The sequence below is a fragment of the Cherax quadricarinatus genome, chromosome 19 (assembly GCF_038502225.1).
Source record: "Cherax quadricarinatus isolate ZL_2023a chromosome 19, ASM3850222v1, whole genome shotgun sequence".
Classification (NCBI taxonomy): Eukaryota; Metazoa; Arthropoda; class Malacostraca; order Decapoda; family Parastacidae; genus Cherax; species Cherax quadricarinatus.
This window is the reverse complement of record NC_091310.1, coordinates 48,142,691-48,162,989: the sequence shown is the minus strand read 5'-3', so window position 1 is coordinate 48,162,989 and position 20,299 is coordinate 48,142,691. Positions and strand designations below refer to the sequence as shown.

General features: G+C 39.2%; 2 protein-coding genes across 7 annotated transcripts in view; one reads left to right on the top strand and one right to left on the bottom strand.

Annotated features, from left to right (window-relative positions):
• RNaseX25 (Ribonuclease X25) overlaps nt 1–6,599 on the top strand; it is a 36,214-nt gene extending 29,615 nt beyond the window's left edge. For all 3 annotated transcript variants that reach the window (XM_070086816.1, XM_070086817.1, XM_070086818.1), the window contains exon 7: nt 2,105–6,599. In XM_070086816.1, the coding sequence (XP_069942917.1) occupies nt 2,105–2,246 (142 nt within the window). In that variant the 3' untranslated portion in view covers nt 2,247–6,599. The remainder of the gene's footprint in view (nt 1–2,104) is intronic.
• LOC128688145 (pneumococcal serine-rich repeat protein) overlaps nt 1–20,299 on the bottom strand; it is an 88,364-nt gene that overhangs the window by 58,366 nt on the left and 9,699 nt on the right. The gene's annotated exons all lie outside the window — the stretch shown is intronic.

Genomic DNA, 20,299 nt, shown 5'->3' with positions numbered 1-20,299 from the left:
TGCGAGTAATATTTATTTGTAGAAAGTCAGGTGTGGGAGGTATGGTAGTCCACCATGCCACCCCACCCAGACATAATATACTATGACATTGAAAGTGCCCTGGAGCGATAAAATGCACGTACAGTACACTCATTACTTACCTTAAAATATTTGTAGTCTTAATGTAGGGTGAGAGGTGAGTAGTATCTACTGTAAGAGGTCTGATGTGGTAGGTATGGTAGTCAGGTGTGGTAGGTATGGCCATCCCACCCACACGTACTATACATTTAAAGTGCCCTAGAGCGATAAAATACATGTACAGTATACACATTACTTAAAATATTTGTAGTCTTAAAGTAAAGTGAGAGGTGGGTAAATGAGATAAAATGAATAAATGAGAGAGAGAGAGAGAGAAAACGAGAGAGGACAGAGACGCAGTTTGTAAACAAGAAGATGAATGTGTCTGGTTATGGTTGATGCAGTTTCATTTCCATGTTTGTGAAGCTTATACCACAATACAAACTCCCATTCTCATGTAACACACCATTTTTAAAAGGAATGACACTCTGAGTGAAGTCATATAAAAGGAATAATTTTCTACAGCTACCCCAGTAATTCTATTGTTTAGGCACTTTGGTGTTGAACTATAGAAAATTCTATTCTTTTCAACAAGACGACTGGAAAAGCATCTCATATTTATGTTAATTTATTCTACTGTGGTGTGTATTTATCATGTTTATATATTACGTAGCATATTTATGTGACCCCAGCTGTAGATATCAAGGTTATTGAATATGGCTCTCTGAAAGCTGAAGTTCAATATACGTATGTCTTTTTTTATATGTAGTTAAAATTTCTCTTTACTAAGCATTATATTATTATTCGTAACTGCTTGTTTTTAACCCTTTGACTGTCACAACCCCAAATCCTGAGGTGTCTCCTGGTGTCACAAAATATTTAAAAAAAAATATTTTTTTTCTTATGAAATGATAGAGAATATTTTCCCGATGGTAATGACACCAAAAGTACGAAATTTGATGGAAAACTTACGGAATTATGCTCTCGTGAAGTTAGCGACCTCGGCGATATTTATGAATTGGCGATTTCGCTCACTTTTAGCTCTATTTTCAGCTAATTCCATTATTCCAGTCGACCAAACTCATAGCTCCATTTGTTCTATCGAATGAGTACAAGAAACTGCCCATTTACTGATATCAACTATCCAATAAAGTGGTCAGAAATTGGCAATTTGGCCAATTTCACGCAAATTAAAAAATATGCCAATTTCGAAATAGGGTCCAGAATGAACAGTGTAAACATTCCTGGCTCTAAAATAACATTTTCTTTGTTCATCAGTCACATCTCCAGGCCCCTGGTGGTTAACGCTCTCGCTTCACACGGCGAGGGCCTGGGTTCGATTCCCAGCCAGAGTAGAAACATTGGGCGTGTTTCTTTCCACCTGTTGTCTATGTTCCCCATCAGTAAAATGGGTACCTGGGTGTTAGTCGACTGGTGTGGGTCGCATCCTGGGACACTGACCTAATTTGCCCGAGATGCTCAGCATAACAAGTGGCTTTCTATGTATTAGTATGTCATTGTTGTCAGCTAGGATGTATACCATGTACATGTACTTGTAGTAAATAAAGATTATTATTATTATTATTATTATTCTCCTGCTTGATTTGAAGCCGCTAGAGTTTTTGAGTACGTATACATACATATGTCAAACACATTGGCTCGTAAGACGTATATATACGACCGAAACAGTCAAAGGGTTAATGTGAATTGCCCTAAAGATTTATGATTTTATGGTAGTTTTAGTGTTATCTGTAAAAGATGATATGTACAGAGCTGTAGCTTTGCTCATTGTCAGTGTCAGACATAGGAATAAGTAAAAATTTGTCTAGGAATTACAGAATTTAGGATGTAATAAATGCAGAGTACAATATACAGCAAGAATTCTAAGTGAGCTTAGTTGCATCAGTGTTAGGATAACAGGTGTAATGTAATTACAGTTTTACAGTAACAGTATGATATTGTGCACAGTAATAATACATAACTCAAGAACATTAACTCTATTGAAATTAAATTAAACCCTAAAATATTTCATTGTTTCTACATACAGGACTGGAGGAAAGGAATACAGCTACTCTCGCAAGCTGACTGAGCTGCGAATACAGCGCTGGGAGGAGGCACAAGCAACCTGTGTTTCATGGCTGTGTCATGCTTTGATGACAGTTTATTCTCTCATGTGGATTACTCTCTAAACTCAGGAATTTAAGAAGTGGTTTAAATCCCTTTTTATCTAGTGTGTCACTTTTTTTTAATTTATTCTGTATCACACACTGGCAGTATTTTTTTTTAATTAGTATTCAGTAATAATGATATTTTCTGTGAAGTGTACTGTTTATCATTTCACTTGTTAAGATCAATTCTATTTTTACCAGATAACAATATACTGAGACTGTGTTCATATCTCAGGATAAAATACTAATTATCTATTTGTAAATAATGACAATTTTAGCTACTTAATATACGGGTTAATTTATTACTTTTAATGGTATCCAGTTGATTATGATGAACACTTTTTATACTGCACAGGAAAAGGAGTGTTAGAATTGAGTATTTGGACTGTCTGTACTGAGTGTTTTAATATAAATTAAGTTTTAAAGATTTCAGCTGAACTTTCAACTCCAGAGCCAATATGGCCGTGATATCCCCATGACTTCTATGTCCAGAATTGGCAGGATAAATTATATTGACATTTTCTGATAATATCAGTAGCACAAACCATCCCTTGCTATTGTATGCTAAGTAGGACTTACAACAATATACGTATTTATAAGTTTTTAAAAACGTAAATTAATGACTAGGTTAAGTATTTTAGTATTAATGGTACTATTATCATGGAAACCTGCTAGTATTAAAGCTGAGTGTAAATTATAATGATGCAGTTGGCAAATACTGTACCTGCCACTTTTTCCACGGTAAAATCATTATACCTGATTTTAATGAAATAATATAAATGTGTGATAATGGTGGGAGAAGCAGCATGTGGGCATGCATTGTGCAATTTGGCAGTAACTAAACAAACCTTTTCACATATCCACAGTATTGATCATGGCACAGACTAAGTTTAGTATTGACCATAGCACAGACTAAAATGTACTGACCATAGCACAGGCTAAGATCTAGAATTGACTCCAGCACAGGCCTAAGTCTCATATCTGACCAGAAAAGAAGTCACTAAATGAGTGGCAAAATGTAGAATTTAAGTGGAGTCTACTAATAAGTTGAAAAGGATACACACACACAAATATATATACATGCATGCATGCACACACAAACATTGTATGTGTATACTGGTTTGAAATTAGGTATGGTACTGGCTATGAACACAAAGGAAATGTGTGGCTTTGTCTCCCATGTATGCATCATAAAATAACACAGTACAGAGTCAAATATGGGGATGCTAGTGCTGTGTACACTTGTAAGTTTATACTGTGCAGTATAGTACTGTACTAAGTTTAACACTTTTAACAGTAATGTAAATTTATGTCTGAGCAATTGGGTGCAACATGAACTTGTACAGAAATCATAAAGGGCTCAAAGTGAGTCCCACACGACATTGTTAAAACAACATCTTAGCTCTTACATGCAAAATTTATGTCAACCCAAAAAAAAATGTGCATGTTCTTAATTCAAAAACTGTTTTTATTATCATGGGGTGAGGATGTATTTTCTGCATGCCAGATGTATTCTGGATTAGTAATATTAATAGGGATGCATACAAAATACACCAAATTTTGCTTTTGCAAAAATAATAAACATAAATTATAATGTGTGTAAATATATCAGATGTCAGAAAAGTGGTACTACCTGCATCAGTGACTGTCATGAATATTTCCACACATTAATAGTGCATAGTAACAATGATATCAGCAGGGCTACATACAAAATACAACTTTTTTTTTTTCGAAAAATAAATACATGGTGATCCCTGACTCTTGAACATCCAAGGTACAATGATCCATACTGACAAATGAGGTCCAAAATACATAATACTGAGAAAATAATTGTTATATGAATACCTACCTACAGTTATCAATGTACGACATGTAACTATCCTTTGTACCATCATTGTGATAATAGGCTTATTGTTATGAACAGGTAACGGGTTGTTCCTTAGTTGAAACACTAGGGATGAAGCTGGCAACAAAGTACTTTACCTTAAACTTCATTCCTTGGGACACAGGCAAGAAAGGTATATCATAATTTACACTTGGAAAATTCTGAAAAGACTGATACCAAATATGAACTTTGAAATCAACCCATATGATTGCAAGAGACTTGGCAGATAGTGCAAAATACCTCCAACATGAACCAGGGTTTGACACATGCACTGAGAGAAAACTCATTAAGTGTCAGAGGTCCCCAACTCTTCAGTGCCCTCCTTCTGTGATATTCAAGAAGAAACTGGACAGGTTCCTCAAATCAATTCCTGATCAGACAGGCTGTGTTCGTACATTGGACAGTGTGCAGCCAGCAGTAACAGCCTGGTTGATCAGGCCTTGATCCACCAGGAGACCTGGTCAGGAACCAGGCTATGGTTATGTTGAGATCCCCAGATGCATCCTTAAGTAGGGGACCCCCTGTACTGTATAACATAAATGATGTGTGTGTATATATATAAATGTATCAGATTCTTACTGGGAAAATTGCCAGTGTTATCATCATTGGTAGCATAATATTTCTATATATTTATAGTATTCAAGATAGCAGTGGCAGCAATACCAATGATGCTGTAAATACAATGAAATGAGTGTTAATATTCCATTAAATTTATGTTGAAAAATGACAGGCAGCTGGGGGAATGGCATCTAAGAATTTTGTTTTAGTTTTAACTTGCTCACAGTGAAAAATATGCCATATAATAACAAACAAATGTCTACTGTTAATATTTAAATTCCTGTGAAAATGTAACAGTTGGCAAATATTTTATGCATACTATTATAATATAATGCCATACAGTACTGTATATACATACAGTGAACCCTCTCATAATGCAACCCTGCATACAGTGCTTTTGGCTTAACACCATTTAAAAGTTGCAATATTTCTCTCATCTGTTATTTGATAGTGAGGCCCTGGTTAACATTAGGAAAACCTTGATGTCACACTCAGTAAATCTAAAACAAATTAAGTAATGTGCAAAATTTGGGGTCACCTCTTACACTCTGAGCAACACACTGGGCCCCCAATAGTTTCCTGCCAACCACTAGTAAGTCACTAGACTTCCTATTGTTTGGTATTAAAAGTTTGAAGAGAATATTCAGTGCATTAATGCCAAGAATACTTTGGCGGCATTCCCACATTGCTATGCAGGCATCCAGATTTTTTCTGTAGTGCACACTGACCACCCAGACCCCTTCTCTTAGATGTAGGCCTACCAGCCTTCTCAAGCTAAATTTGAGGCCACTAGAATTTTGGCATAGTTTTACGGTTTGAACCCGCAACTCAAAGCCACACAACTACGGCACGGACCCTGAAAGGGCTAAAATAAGGTTCATTATTTTTTGACATATTAGGATATTTAAAAAAAAAAAAAAAACTGGCATTTGTGGAAGTGTCAAGAATATAACTATTTTTTCCCATACGTTCATGTTACATAATAAATTTATTTTATGTAAAATAATAATTGTAGAAGTGTATCTGTCATGTTATGAGAGGATTTACTGTATATGCTATGTGAGATGAAGTAACATGTTTTAACTAGGTTTACAACTGAATAATTCGACACAGCATATATGGTGGCCCATAGCCTGGTAGGTAATGCTTTTGCTTCACATGCAGTGTCCATGGTTTGATCACTGGCAAGGGTGGAAACCCTAGGCATGTTTCCTTACACCTGTTGTTCCATTCTCCTAACAAGCAAGTAGGTACCTAGGTGTTAGCCAACTGGTGTGGGTCATATCCTGGGGGACAGGATTTAAGGACCGCAATGGAAATAAGGCAGACAGTCCCTCAATGAAGCACTGACTTCCTTGGGTTATCCTGGGTGGCTACCCCTCCAGGGTTAAAAATCCAAACAAAATCTTATCTCTAACATTAGACTAGAGGAGCACTTCAGTACACCTATTGGCCCATGTTAGGCAGAAGTAATGTGTTATTATTTTTCACTGATATTTTTGTTATATTCAGTTTTTGGTGCTCTAGTCCTATATGAATTTTTTAACTAGAATAAACTTACCGACAGCAGAGCTGTCACAGAGCCACCTTATGCACAGTTTAAGGGTTCAGTGTAAATTTCAGGAAATATGACTTACTACTGCATAATATGATCATAATATACATACAAAGATGTAAAAAGTATCGTCTGTAGCTATAAAGAACTGTAAATAAATTATTTTCTTAGGTACATGTATTTCAGTGGTAAAGTTGAGTATTTAATTGTGAATAAATGAACACACAATAATATGAAAATTATTAACATATGTCAACTGTTGCACGATCTGGGTTTTGAAACCCGTCACATGTACCACACAGAATTAAAGGTCCCTCTATGCTTATTAATCAATTCTCATAATTACCATTATGCAAATAAAATGTTATATACAGTATTACGTTTTCTGATTTCATTTTATTGTTACTGAAATGTTATGTAAAACTTTGTATTTAGTGTTAAAATATGAAGATATGCCAATGTTTATAGAGGGGCAACTGATATATCGGATCATTATTTAGTTGTAGCTACGGTTAGAGTAAGAGGTAGATGGGAAAAGAGGAAGGTGGCAACAACAAGTAAGAGGGAGTGAAAGTGTATAAACTAAGGGAGGAGGAAGTTCGGGTGAGATATAAGCGACTATTGGCAGAAAGGTGGGCTAGTGCAAAGATGAGTAGTGGGGGGGTTGAAGAGGGTTGGAATAGTTTTAAAAATGCAGTATTAGAATGTGGGGCAGAAGTTTGTGGTTATAGGAGGGTGGGGGCAGGAGGAAAGAGGAGTGATTGGTGGAATGAAGAAGTAAAGGGTGTGATAAAAGAGAAAAAGGTAGCTTATGAAAGGTTTTTACAAAGCAGAAGTGTTATAAGAAGAGCAGAGTATATGGAGAGTAAAAGAAAGGTGAAGAGAGTGGTGAGAGAGTGCAAAAGGAGAGCAGATGATAGAGTGGGAGAGGCACTGTTTTAATGAAAATAAGAAAAAATTTTGGAGTGAGTTAAACAAGTTAAGAAAGCCTAGGGAAAGTATGGATTTGTCAGTTAAAAACAGAGTAGGGGAATTAGTAGATGGGGAAAGGGAGGTATTAGGTAGATGGCGAGAATATTTTGAGGAACTTTTAAATGTTGAGGAAGAAAGGGAGGCAGTAATTTCATGCACTGGCCAGGGAGGTATACCATCTTTTAGGAGTGAAGAAGAGCAGAATGTAAGTGTGGGGGAGGTACGCGAGGCATTACGTAGAATGAAAGGGGGTAAAGCAGCTGGAACTGATGGGATCATGACAGAAATGTTAAAAGCAGGGAGGGATAAAGTGTTGGAGTGGTTGGTACTTTTGTTTAATAAATGTATGAAAGAGGGGAAGGTACCTAGGGATTGGCAGAGAGCATGTATAGTCCCTTTATATAAAGGGAAAGGGGACAAAAGAGATTGTAAAAATTATAGAGGAATAAGTTTACTGAAAGGAAGTACAGTGCCTGCACTCTGAAGGAGGGGTGTTAATGTTGCAGTTTAAAAACTGTAGTGTAAAGCACCCTTCTGGCAAGACAGTGATGGAGTGAATGATGGTGAAAGTTTTTCTTTTTCGGGCCACCCTGCCTTGGTGGGAATCGGCCGGTGTGATAATAAAAAAAAAAAAAAAAAAAAAAAAGTTTACTGAGTATACCAGGAAAAGTATACGGTAGGGTTATAATTGAAAGAATTAGAGGTAAGACAGAATGTAGGATTGCGGATCAGCAGGGAGGCTTCAGAGTGGGTAGGGGATGTGTAGATCAAGTGTATATATTGAAGCATATATGTGAACAGTATTTAGATAAAGGTAGGGAAGTTTTTATTGCATTTATGGATTTAGAAAAGGCATATGATAGAGTGGATAGAGGAGCAATGTGGCAGATGTTGCAAGTATATGGAATAGGTGGTAAGTTACTAAATGCTGTTAAGAGCTTTTATGAGGATAGTGAGGCTCCGGTTAGGGTGTGTAGAAGAGAGGGAAAATACTTCCCGGTAAAAGTAGGTCTTAGACAGGGATGTGTAATGTCACCATGGTTGTTTAATATATTTATAGATGGGGTTGTAAAAGAAGTAAATGCTAGGGTGTTCGGGAGATGGGTGGGGTTAAATTATGGGGAATCAAATTCAAAATGGGAATTGACACAGTTACTTTTTGCTGATGATACTGTGCTTATGGGAGATTCTAAAGAAAAATTGCAAAGGTTAGTGGATGAGTTTGAGAATGTGTGTAAAGGTAGAAAGTTGAAAGTGAACATAGAAAAGAGTAAGGTGATGAGGGTATCAAATAATTTAGATAAAGAAAAATTGGATATCAAATTGGGGAGGAGGAGTATGGAAGAAGTGAATGTTTTCAGATACTTGGGAGTTGACGTGTCGGCGGATGGATTTATGAAGGATGAGGTTAATCATAGAATTGATGAGGGAAAAAAGGTGAGTGGTGCGTTGAGGTATATGTGGAGTCAAAAAACGTTATCTATGGAGGCAAAGAAGGGAATGTATGAAAGTATAGTAGTACCAACACTCTTATATGGATGTGAAGCTTGGGTGGTAAATGCAGCAGCGAGGAGACGGTTGGAGGCAGTGGAGATGTCCTGTCTAAGGGCAATGTGTGGTGTAAATATTATGCAGAAAATTCGGAGTGTGGAAATTAGGAGGTGTGAAGTTAATAAAAGCATTAGTCAGAGGGCAGAAGAGGGGTTGTTGAGGTGGTTTGGTCATTTAGAGAGAATGGATCAAAGTAGAATGACATGGAAAGCATATAAATCTATAGGGGAAGGAAGGAGGGGTAGGGGTCGTCCTTGAAATGGTTGGAAAGAGGGGGTACAGGAGGTTTTGTGGGCGAGGGGCTTGGACTTCCAGCAAGCGTGCATGAGCGTGTTAGATAGGAGTGAATGGAGACAAATGATACTTGGGACCTGACGATCTGTTGGAGTGTGAGCAGGGTAATATTTAGTGAAGGGATTCAGGGAAATCGGTTATTTTCATATAGTCGGACTTGAGTCCTGGAAATGGGAAGTACAATGCCTGCACTTTAAAGGAGGGGTTTGGGATATTGGCAGTTTGGAGGGATATGTTGTGTATCTTTATACGTATATGCTTCTAAACTGTTGTATTCTGAGCACCTCTGCAAAAACAGTGATAATGTTTGAGTGTGGTGAAAGTGTTGAATGATGATGAAAGTATTTTCTTTTTGGGGATTTTCTTTCTTTTTTGGGTCACCCTGCCTCGGTGGGAGACGGCCGACTTGTTGAAAAAAAAAAAAATGTCAAGTTGTGATTTTGTTTACCAAAAATGCATGGTCCTTATAGCGGCTTTAAAATTCAGTATAAAAGAAAAAGAATTTTTCGAGTTTTCCTTGGAGTACTCAACTGTGTTGAAGCCTTGTTAAAATTTTAGACAGTATATTACATTTTTTTTTTTTTAATATGTCGGCCATTTCCCACCGAGGCAGGGTGATCCAAAAAGAAAGAAAAATCCAAAAAGAAAGAAAAAACTTTCATCATCATTCAAGACTTTCACCATCACTCATACATAATCACTGTCTTTGCAAAGGCGCTTAGATACAACAGTTTAGATGTCCCTCCAAACTTCCAATATTCCAAACACCTCCTTTAAAGTGCAGGCATTGTACTTTCCTATTTCCAGGACTCAAGTCTGGCTAACCAGTTTCCCTGAATGCCTTCACAAAATATTACCCTGCTCACACTCCAACAGCTTGTCAGGTCCCAAAAACCCTCCAACCTTTTCAAGGATGACCCCTACCCCTCCTTCCTGTACCTACAGTAGATTCCTTCTACTTTGTTCCATTCTCTAAATGACCAAACCACCTCAACGATCCCTCTTCAGCCCTCTGACTAATACAGTGGAACCTCAAAAATCGAACGTATCACATATCGAACGTTTCAAAAATAGGACCCTTTTTTCGGACAAACTGTGTCCCTATTATCGAAAGCGCCCCTATTTTCGGACCGCCGGGTACGGTACCTGTCCGCTGGCCCGCTCTGTCCACATCCCTGCGCAGGCGCAGTGAGCAGTCTAGCTTTGTTTATGCTTGAGTGAACACTAGCCTGCGCTCTCATTCACACATTTTACGATTATTTCATTGTGTTTAGTGCTTGTGGGACTGTGAAATAAGCTGCCATGGACCCAAAGAAACTTGCTAGTGGTATCCCTGTGGTAAAGAAAGTGAGAAACACCATAGATGTGAAGAAGGAAATAATACAGAAGTATGAGAGTGGAATGATGTCCAAATGTTTGTGCAGAAGTACCACCCTGAGCAAACTGAAACAAGCCATCTTTGCAACAAGTTCAGTGACAGAACTGTGTCCCATTTTAGGGAAATGTTAAAGAGGTGCCAGAAACAGAGGACTGTGGACAGTTATTTTGTGAAACAGGGGTTCAGTGACTCTCAAGCTGGTCCTAGTGGCATTAAAAGACAGAGAAGGGAAGTAACCCCAGAGAGGGCTTTACCTGAAGTCCTCATGGAGGGGGATTCTCCTTCCAAACACTAACCCCAACTTCCTCTCTCGTCCCTATCTTCCAGATGCCATCACCAATCTTCAATAAAGATAAGTAAAAAATGTTATTTTATATGTATTACTATACATAATTAACCCCTCAAGGAAGGTTCCTTTATCATGTGGGAGTTCGACACGTGGATTAGGTAAGAAATACTCACGTAGGCTGTTATTACGTATAATTGCAGATATGTGGAGAGAGCCCTTGCCACCGTACCTATCTCCTTGCTCACACTCGTAACACTGACTGACCGGCGTACCAGAGGGTCTTTTGAATAATGCCAGTTCAGCGCAATATGAATAGACAGTGACTCAGGCAGAGACGGTTGGTCGTTGAGTCAACGGTACACTGGTTACTGGTTACTACTACTGAGAGCTCGGTGATGCTAACGTATGTCGTCCCGACATACAACTAATACAAACTAGAGATGGCAGGTATACGGCTTGGGCTGATTCTATACAATGTCAAAGTACACAACAATTAAACATTATATATACATAAGTAGAACATTGGAATGAAAGCTTACGTAACTGAAACTGTAATACAATACAAGGTATACTATAGTACAACTTAAAATTCAACAAATGAACAACAAACTCAACATTGAGATTACAAGTGATAAAAAAAAATGTTGATCGATCGATCTGTATTCATGTGATCTACGGATTCTGAGGAAGGAATATATACAAAGAAAGAGTGTTTAACAGAAAGGCAGATTCGGTGCACGCAAATCTAGACTGTTAACTCTCAGAATGCGGAGAGAACATGAACACAAAAAAAAATTCTTGAATACTGATAAGTTGATACTGTAATTATTCATCTATACAGGTTATTTACATTTAACCCCAACTCTGCTAGGGTAAGATTGGCATATGCAGAATGGGTGTCATCTCTGGGAGGATCAAACTCTGTAGCATTGGCTAACTCATGCTGTATTTGAGGCAAATCTGAATTGGAAGTTACAAATGATACTTGAGGATTTCTCAATACCTGTCGTGTACGTAGGGAATAACGACATTCAGGTTGATCGTCTGACTGAGTATCAGAGGAAGAGAGTACAGGATCAGGAGGATTGTCAGAGTCTGTCACATTAGTCTGGGTTGGAACATCATTATCATCACATACTAACTTCATATGATCCAAATGCGATTCTTTATACTGACCAGTACTAATCTCTCTAACCTTATACTTATTACCAGTGATATGTTCAACTACTCGATAAGGACCAACAAACTTTTGGTCAAGCTTTGGCATTGCAGACGTTTTGTTAAAGTTAATCAGCACAACTCTCGAACCTACTTTGATTTTGGATGGCTTTGATCGAGTGTTTGCGACTCTTGTGAATTCAGCTGTTGATTTATGAAGTGTTTCATGGATTCTTCTAAAAACACTTTGAGCTAAGCTGGTACGAGTTGCTATGAAATCATCAGGGTTGTAATTTGGTTTCGGATTAGAATATAACAACTCATAAGGCAAACGTTTATCTACACCGTACAATGCATAATGTGGAGTGTCACCTAAAGAAACATTGTAAGCAGAATTTATAGCACACTGCACATCAGGTATAACTTCATCCCAAGTTTCACTGTTGGGATTGATAGTGGCTCTCAAGACATCAAGTACTTTCTTATTGGTTCGTTCCGCTAACCCATTGCTGGCAGGATGATGAGGAACAATGGTGGATTTAGAGATCTTGTACAAGGTGCACAAATTTTCAAGAATTTCATTACAGAATTCACCTCCATTCTCTGTTACTAGGGACTTAGGAGTGGTATGCCTGCAGATAATGCGTTCTTTAAACGCTTTAGCTACTGTCTCGGCAGTCTTATCTGCAATAGGAACTAACTCACAATATCTGGTGAAATGGTCTACCATAACACACAGATGTTTGTTACCTTGGAGGGAACATTGGAAATTAGTTAACAAATCTAGCGCAACTCTTTCCCAAGGTTTGCTAGTAGTTGGATACACTTGGATTGGATTAGGACCATTAGCATTGCCTTTATGTTGCATGCAGACACTACATTTCCTAACATACTCAGAAATATCAGTTGCCATTCGAGGCCAAAAGTATTTCAATCTGGCTTGTTTTACTGAACGATCCATACCAGGGTGTGCAACACCTGGTACATCGTGAACTAGCTGTAAGGCTACATTCACTAGTGACTGTGGAATTACTAACTGGTATACTCTTCTGCTAGGAGTACCCAACTCGGCTGTTCAATACAGTAATTCTTGGTTCATGACAAAGTCACTGATGGGTGCTGGTGGCTTCACATTCAGAATAAGATCTTCCTGGAGCAGGAATCGAATCACACCAGACCACATGGGATCTGTTCGTTGAGCGTTCTTTACATCTTCAGCACTAAATGGAGGGTCTGCAGTTACTATACTAATATGTCGCGATAAGGCATCTGCGACTACATTTGACTTGCCAGGTAAATGCTCAAAGGTGGGATTGAACTCTTGGATAGTCAAGGTCCATCTAGCTAACCTTCCAGTAGGTTGTTTGTTCTGGAATAAGGGTATCAGTGGAGCATGGTCTGTCAAGACATGAACAGAGTACTGATAAATAATGTCTCGGAAGTGCTTTAAAGACCATACTATTGCTAAAGCTTCTTGCTCAGTTACTGTATAATTACGTTCAGCCTTCGTAAGGACTCGGCTAGCAAATGCAACTGCGTTGTACTTGCCATCGGTCTTCTGAGCTAGTACGGCACCTATGCCAATTGAACTAGCATCAGTTGTCAGATAGAAGGGCTTAGAAAAATCTGGAAATTTCAAAATTGGAGCAGATGTTAGCTTTTCTTTTAGAGTTTGGAATGCTCTTTCTTGACGGAAGGTCCAAACAAAAGGAGCATCTTTCCTAAGCAACTCAGTTAGAGGAGCAGCTATGGAAGAAAAATTGGCAATGAAAGATCTATAAAAACCTGCTAAGCCCACAAAGGATCTTATGGCATCAGCAGTTTTGGGAGTTGGAAAATTTAGTACTGCAGTTACTTTACTTTGGTCAGTCGTAACCCCTCTAGGAGTGACTACGTGACCAAGAAACTTAATTTCTGATCTGAAAAATTGACATTTTGACAGTTTGATCTTTAAATTGGCTTCTTCAAGCTTACCAAGTACTACATCAAGTCTTTTCAAGTGTGTATCCACGTCTTTAGACATGACGATTACGTCATCTAAGTACACCATAAGTGCATTACCTATGAGACCTCTAAAGATATTAGTCATGAGCCTTGAGAACGTGATAGGGGAAGATCGTAATCCAAATGCCATACGGAGGAAGTGATAATGACCTGTAGGAGTGGAGAATGCAGTTAGCTCTTGGCTGTCCTCGTGAAGAGGGACTTGCCAAAACCCTTGTAACAAATCCAGGGTTGAAAAGACTTTGTTATCTCCGATATTACGTAAAAGATCACCCAGTACAGGGAGTGGAAAGCGATCTGGAATGGTTTTCGCGTTTAACTTCCTAAAGTCAATCACTGGGCGCCAAGTACCATCCTTCTTAGGTACTAGTATCAAGGGTGCATTCCAAGGGGAATTGCTAGGTGCAATAACTCCATCATCAAGCATTTGATTGATCAATTCTTCTGCGACAGCAACTTGTGAATGAGGCATTCTGTACGCAGGTATGTAGATAGGTCTAGTACCAGGTTCAAGTGGAATACGATGGGACAATAAGTTCGTTATACCCATCTTCTCACCTGGTAAAGCAATGGCTTTACGACGTTTGTTCAACAGAGTCAACAAACGCTTGACTTCATCTGGGAAGTCAGTGGGAGCTAAGTCTTTCTCCTCAACTGGTGGAACAGATTGATCCAGTGAAGTGGATGAGGTCTCCCCGGCAGAAATAGCACCGACCCACTGGTCAGGTGACAACTCATCCTCTACCTGAACAGGGTAAGGATAGTGAACAAGGTCAACAAGATTGGTATTTGCTCTAAGGCGAACACTGTGACCAGAAGTGTTGGCCAGGTAGAAATGGATCTTACTATCTCGTACAACATGTAAGGATGGTTCAACAAATAGACCTTTTACTTTGCAGGAATCACTGTCAACTAGGACGTTATCACCATCTGGAACACTAGGAACAACTACAGACACTCTAGTGAGAGCACTAGCCGCAACAGAGACGTCTTTCTGCAGACGGCATGTGACATCAACAAGAGATGGCATTACTAGTTGCAAGTAATTGTTTTCCGACAAGGCGTCCCCTGTGGAGAAACTACTACTCGAACTAGCAGGCATTGCAGGGATAGGTTGTGCACTCAAGGCAATCTGAGCGTCCTCGGACACTTGAGGCATCGGACTATCCTGCAAATCTGAAGGTATAGGTGGAACACTGATGGGAGTGACAGAATTACCAGTGCCTGACCGCTTGGGTACGCTACTGGAGAATGCATTAGCTTGTAAGGACTTAATCCGTACATCATACTCTGCAGCAGTATAACAGATTTCTGATCCAAGCTGGTAACCCCAGAATGGAACGATCAAGTCGTCAATTTGTGCATGCCATCGATAAGGGTCGAGCACAATGCGTAAGTCTCGCATGGAAGCAAATCCCAGTAGAAGGTCACCAGGGAAAGTAATCTGGTCGACAACAAGGAAGGAAGCAGTGAAGTCTCTACCTTGGATAGAAAAGGTTAGGGAAGTCCGACCTCGGACACGCAGGTGAGAACCAGATACTCCACTAAGGGAGGACACAGGAGTCGGTTCTACGAGAAGGACATGTCGTAACTTCTTATCCTTAAACAAACTAGACCTAATAATATTGACTTGCGCACCAGAGTCCATGAACAAATGAACGGGCGCATTATGAACAGATGCTTGCACTATAGGGCCTATGGTTGCATTGGAAGTTATGTGCAAACAAAAAGGTGGATTGTCATCAGAAAAGACTTGTTCTACTCCATCCCCAAAATCATCTATGTCAGAGACATGTGAAGCAACATCATCAGCAGGGTTGTCATTCTCGAGACTGCTTAAGGCTTCAAAGGAATTGTGAACGGGGATGGTGTACTCATTATCACCTACTGTCACCATGGGACGGTTTGACTGGGGCGCTCGAATTCCCCCGAATTGGAAGAACGAGCCTGGTTCTGGTTAGTTTGAGAATTGAATGAATGAGCCTGGTTCTGGTTATTTTGAAAACCACTAGATCTGTTTCCTCTACGGGTTCTGCGGTTGGAACGACCACGGAAAGACCTAGAGTACTGAAGGTTATAGAGAGCATTGCACTCAGATGTGTCATGTCCATGTATTCTATGATAAGTACAGTAGGGAAGATCTGAGTACTCATCATCAGTACGACGTCTCTTAGGGTAACTATCAGGACAATTAATTGCAATATGGCCACGGAAACCACAGTTGTAACAATTCCGCCGACTATGGTTACTGAATGTACTATGAATACTACGAGGTGTATAACGACTCTGTACACTGGTTCTTGGTGATCTCTGAGATGGTTGACGACCACGATTTGTCTCTGTGGCGCAAACAAGAGGTGGTGCAGACTGAGGCATATGTGTGACATTACTTTTAATACAAGGGAAAGTACCCTGGGGGCACAAGGAACGTACATGATTTAAGGCTGTAAGTGGTTCCATCGTTACAGTTGGAGGATGAGCCTCATAAGCACACACAGAAGCAGGCGGCATTAGTTCTTTAATTGCTCCAAAAGCTGCTATTTTAGCAAGTGATTCTGTAAATGGTTTAGCCTCTTCAGGGAGAAAAGATGATGATTGGACAGCATTGATAAATGATGATAAAAGTTTGTCTAATCTAACAGCAAATGCACTCAACGATTCATTACTCATGGGTGTAGCATTCACTAGTTCCCTAAAAACGACATATGGATCAGCTGTTTTTACTGGGACAAGGAAAGAACGAATCAGTTCCTCATATTGTGACCACTTAGTAAGATTCCTGAAGTCTCGCATATCAAGGAGATCCACAACGTGAACAGCAGCAGGAGATCGATAAAGAGCTTCTTTAGCAAGTCTGATAAGGCTTTCCTCTGAAGGAGGACCTTCACCTAGAGCACTAGCACGAGAACGAATGGCTGCAAACCATGCTTCAAGACTATGTACATGGCCATTGAATAAAGGTAACGCATCAAGGGAATCACGAGTATAACTATAATATCTCAGTGTCTGGGTCGGTCTGTCAGTCGGTAAGGAACTGTGAGGACTGATGACAGGACCAGCAGTAGCCTGAGAGGTCTGAGTGTCGACATTCACTAAAGTATCACTTGACGGTATGTGAGACATAATGGCAAAGTAACACGAGAACAAATAAGGCAAAAATAATGAACAATAAAATGATATAAAATTCTAGAATTGAAATAAAAGATATACAACTAATTCTGCAGAAGTAATAATGTCTAAGATACACTGCAAGAGGAAGGAAAACTCAATTTAAAGGACTATTGACCAAGAAAAAAAATTTACATTGAAATATACAAGTAAAAATATTACTGGAGACTGAATTAAATGCAAAATGAGCTGTCTTTACTCTTGCTAATAAAGAAATTAATTAATTAAATTTTAAATCAATGTAAAAAGTATAAAATAAAATTACTAAATTGTTAACTGGGAAATTTAAGTATTTTCTAAGAATGCATAGACAAAATTAAAATATAATTCATAAAAATATCAATAAAAGAAAATAATTCACTGCAGAACAAGTGTAACAAAATAAGATGTAGAAATAATCACTGCAGTAATAAAGTGTCATTGGGAAAACTCAGGTAAAATAATGAATTAAAATTATGAAGAAAAAAAATAAACTGATTGAACACTTTAACTCTTAATTGTAAATTAGACAAAACAATTTACTCAAGCAGAGTAAAGAAAACACTTTACGTTAAAAGTAATTAAAATTTCATCAAGAGTGAATTTGTTCAAAGAAATATAGAAATATGAATAAAATAAAACAAAGGAACAAAACGGGTAGGTCAACACTTACAGTGGCAGAGCACACTTCATTATAATATATTCTTACAACAAAATCCTGCTGTGACTGATACAACAAAATCTTGCTGTGACTGATACGACAAAAATTTGCTGGCAAAAATAATGGTACACAGTCTGCGAAAAAATTAGAGGAATGAGACACTGCTGGCATACGAAAAAAAAGACACACATAGAAATAAATGGATAATTTAGTATACTGGGGTGAATATCACTGCATGAAATACAATGACAATTACTGGAGAATACAACGCTGAAAGAATACAATAAAAAATTGAATCACTTCACACAGAGTGACTGACTGGTACACTACACAATAATACTTACTAGAGACAGGAGTAGCATAAAGAGAAAACACAGAATAAAAATATAAGATAAGTGAAAACACTGAAAAATATTCTAAAAATAATGAGTCAAAGAAATACTGCGTTTACACTGAAAACACAAGGTTTAGAGTACACAAGAAATTTACTATAAATGTCTCACACACGCAAATGTCTTTAAATGCAAGAAAAATGTCTCAAGAAAATTATCACTGAAGTCTGGAGTAGTAGACGGGCGGTGAGGGGTGATGAGGAGAAGGGTGTTGTCCGGTGCGGTGAGGCTGACGTCACCTACACTCACTGTTGTCGGAAGAATGCGCGTTCTCGGGGAACTCAAATAATTGGGTATCGTTGGCGCTCACCTACAATCTCTTGACCAATTATGTGAGCCAAAACAGTATTAGGACCCGGTACAAGGGTGCAAACAACCACAGGTAGATGAGGTGGGTGGCTGGTGGTGGTGATTGATGGTGGGTGTGTGTGGAGGGAGAGCGGTGGGGGAGAAGACTCTCTGGCGGACGCACTGGCGCGCGCTCCACTACCCACGAAGGTGGCTTGATAACCCACTATGCCACAGGAATGGTGAAAACCACTCTTAGCATCCAACAGGGAGCACAAAGCGATATAGACAATACTTCAGAGGAACTTGGCTTACTTCTTACTGCGTGGCTTACTTCTCTCTCTCAGCTGGGTTAGAAGCTGGGTTGGCTGACTGGCTTACCCCACGAGAATGGCTGACTGGAAGACGTGTAACGATGCACAAAGCACGGAGGAGCAGTTGGATGACAGGAGACAGGCTGGATGATAGGCTGACTGGCGTTCACTTCCACAGTCTGGCTTACTGACTGGCTTAATTGCAAAATCCGGGTCAACCCCTCGGAGATTGAAGCAATTAGCACACAAACTAAGCCAGGAAGCTTGAAATGGCTGCAACAGGCTTGCAGGCTGAAGGTTGTGAGGGGAGTGAGTCTGCTGGCTGGAGGTGGTGCGTGAGGGTAGGCTGGTGGGTGACGGTTCACCTTTGACCCTGCCGCTACTCTCACAAACAGCCTTCTAACGTCTTGAATTACCCTTAAAAACGTAAATCCACGCTCCACACCGGTGCCACCATTTATCATGTGGGAGTTCGACACGTGGATTAGGTAAGAAATACTCACGTAGGCTGTTATTACGTATAATTGCAGATATGTGGAGAGAGCCCTTGCCACCGTACCTATCTCCTTGCTCACACTCGTAACACTGACTGACCGGCGTACCAGAGGGTCTTTTGAATAATGCCAGTTCAGCGCAATATGAATAGACAGTGACTCAGGCAGAGACGGTTGGTCGTTGAGTCAACGGTACACTGGTTACTGGTAACTGGTTACTACTACTGAGACCTTGATGTTGGTGAGGGGCTCTTGATTTAGGGAATTGCATCTGTGCTCCAGTTCCCCGAATTAAGCCTGAATGCCTTCCACATCCCCCCCCCCAGGCGCTGTATAATCCTCTGGGTTTAGCGCTTCCCCCTTGATTATAATAATAATATACATAATTAAAAACTATAGTATTTGTTGTATGTAAAACTGTAATTAATCACTATAAAATGTATTTTTTGTGTGAATATTTTTGGGTTTCTGGAACGGATTAATTGTATTTCCATTATTTCTTATGGGAAATATTGCTTCGAATTTCAGACTTTTCGAATTTAGAACTAGCTCCTGGAACGGATTAAGTTCAAAATTTGAGGTTCCACTGTACTTTTAGTAACTCCACACCTCCTAATTTACACACTATGAATTCTCTGCATATTTACACCACACATTGCCCTTAGATACAACATCTCCACTGCCTCCAGCCTCCTCCTTGCTGCAGCATTTATATTACAATATTATTATAATAATTTAGAGGGTAATTTTACCACCCAATCAAATGGCTTCTAGCCCAACCTCTACAAACCTCTCAGCTAAGCAACAATTGGGTATCTTTACTGTCAACACTCCGACCTCTTTCTTCACCTCCTGAGATGCCCTCAACCAAGTATAGAGTTCAAGGTTCATTGAAGCTTTGCTCAACAATAATATTAGTAAGTACAGTGCTTAGTGGTGTTTCAGTCTCCCTCATCTAGTCATTCTTATTATCTCTACCTTTTTCACTCTGGAAGGGTGAAGAAATGGTGCTTGTGCAGAGGAACAGGATCACACAGCCTCCAGTAACTTTCAGACCACAGTTAGTGGGTGATCTTTTAGCAGTCCACTAACAAACTCTTTCATATAATAAAGCTAAAATCAACAACTCATCTT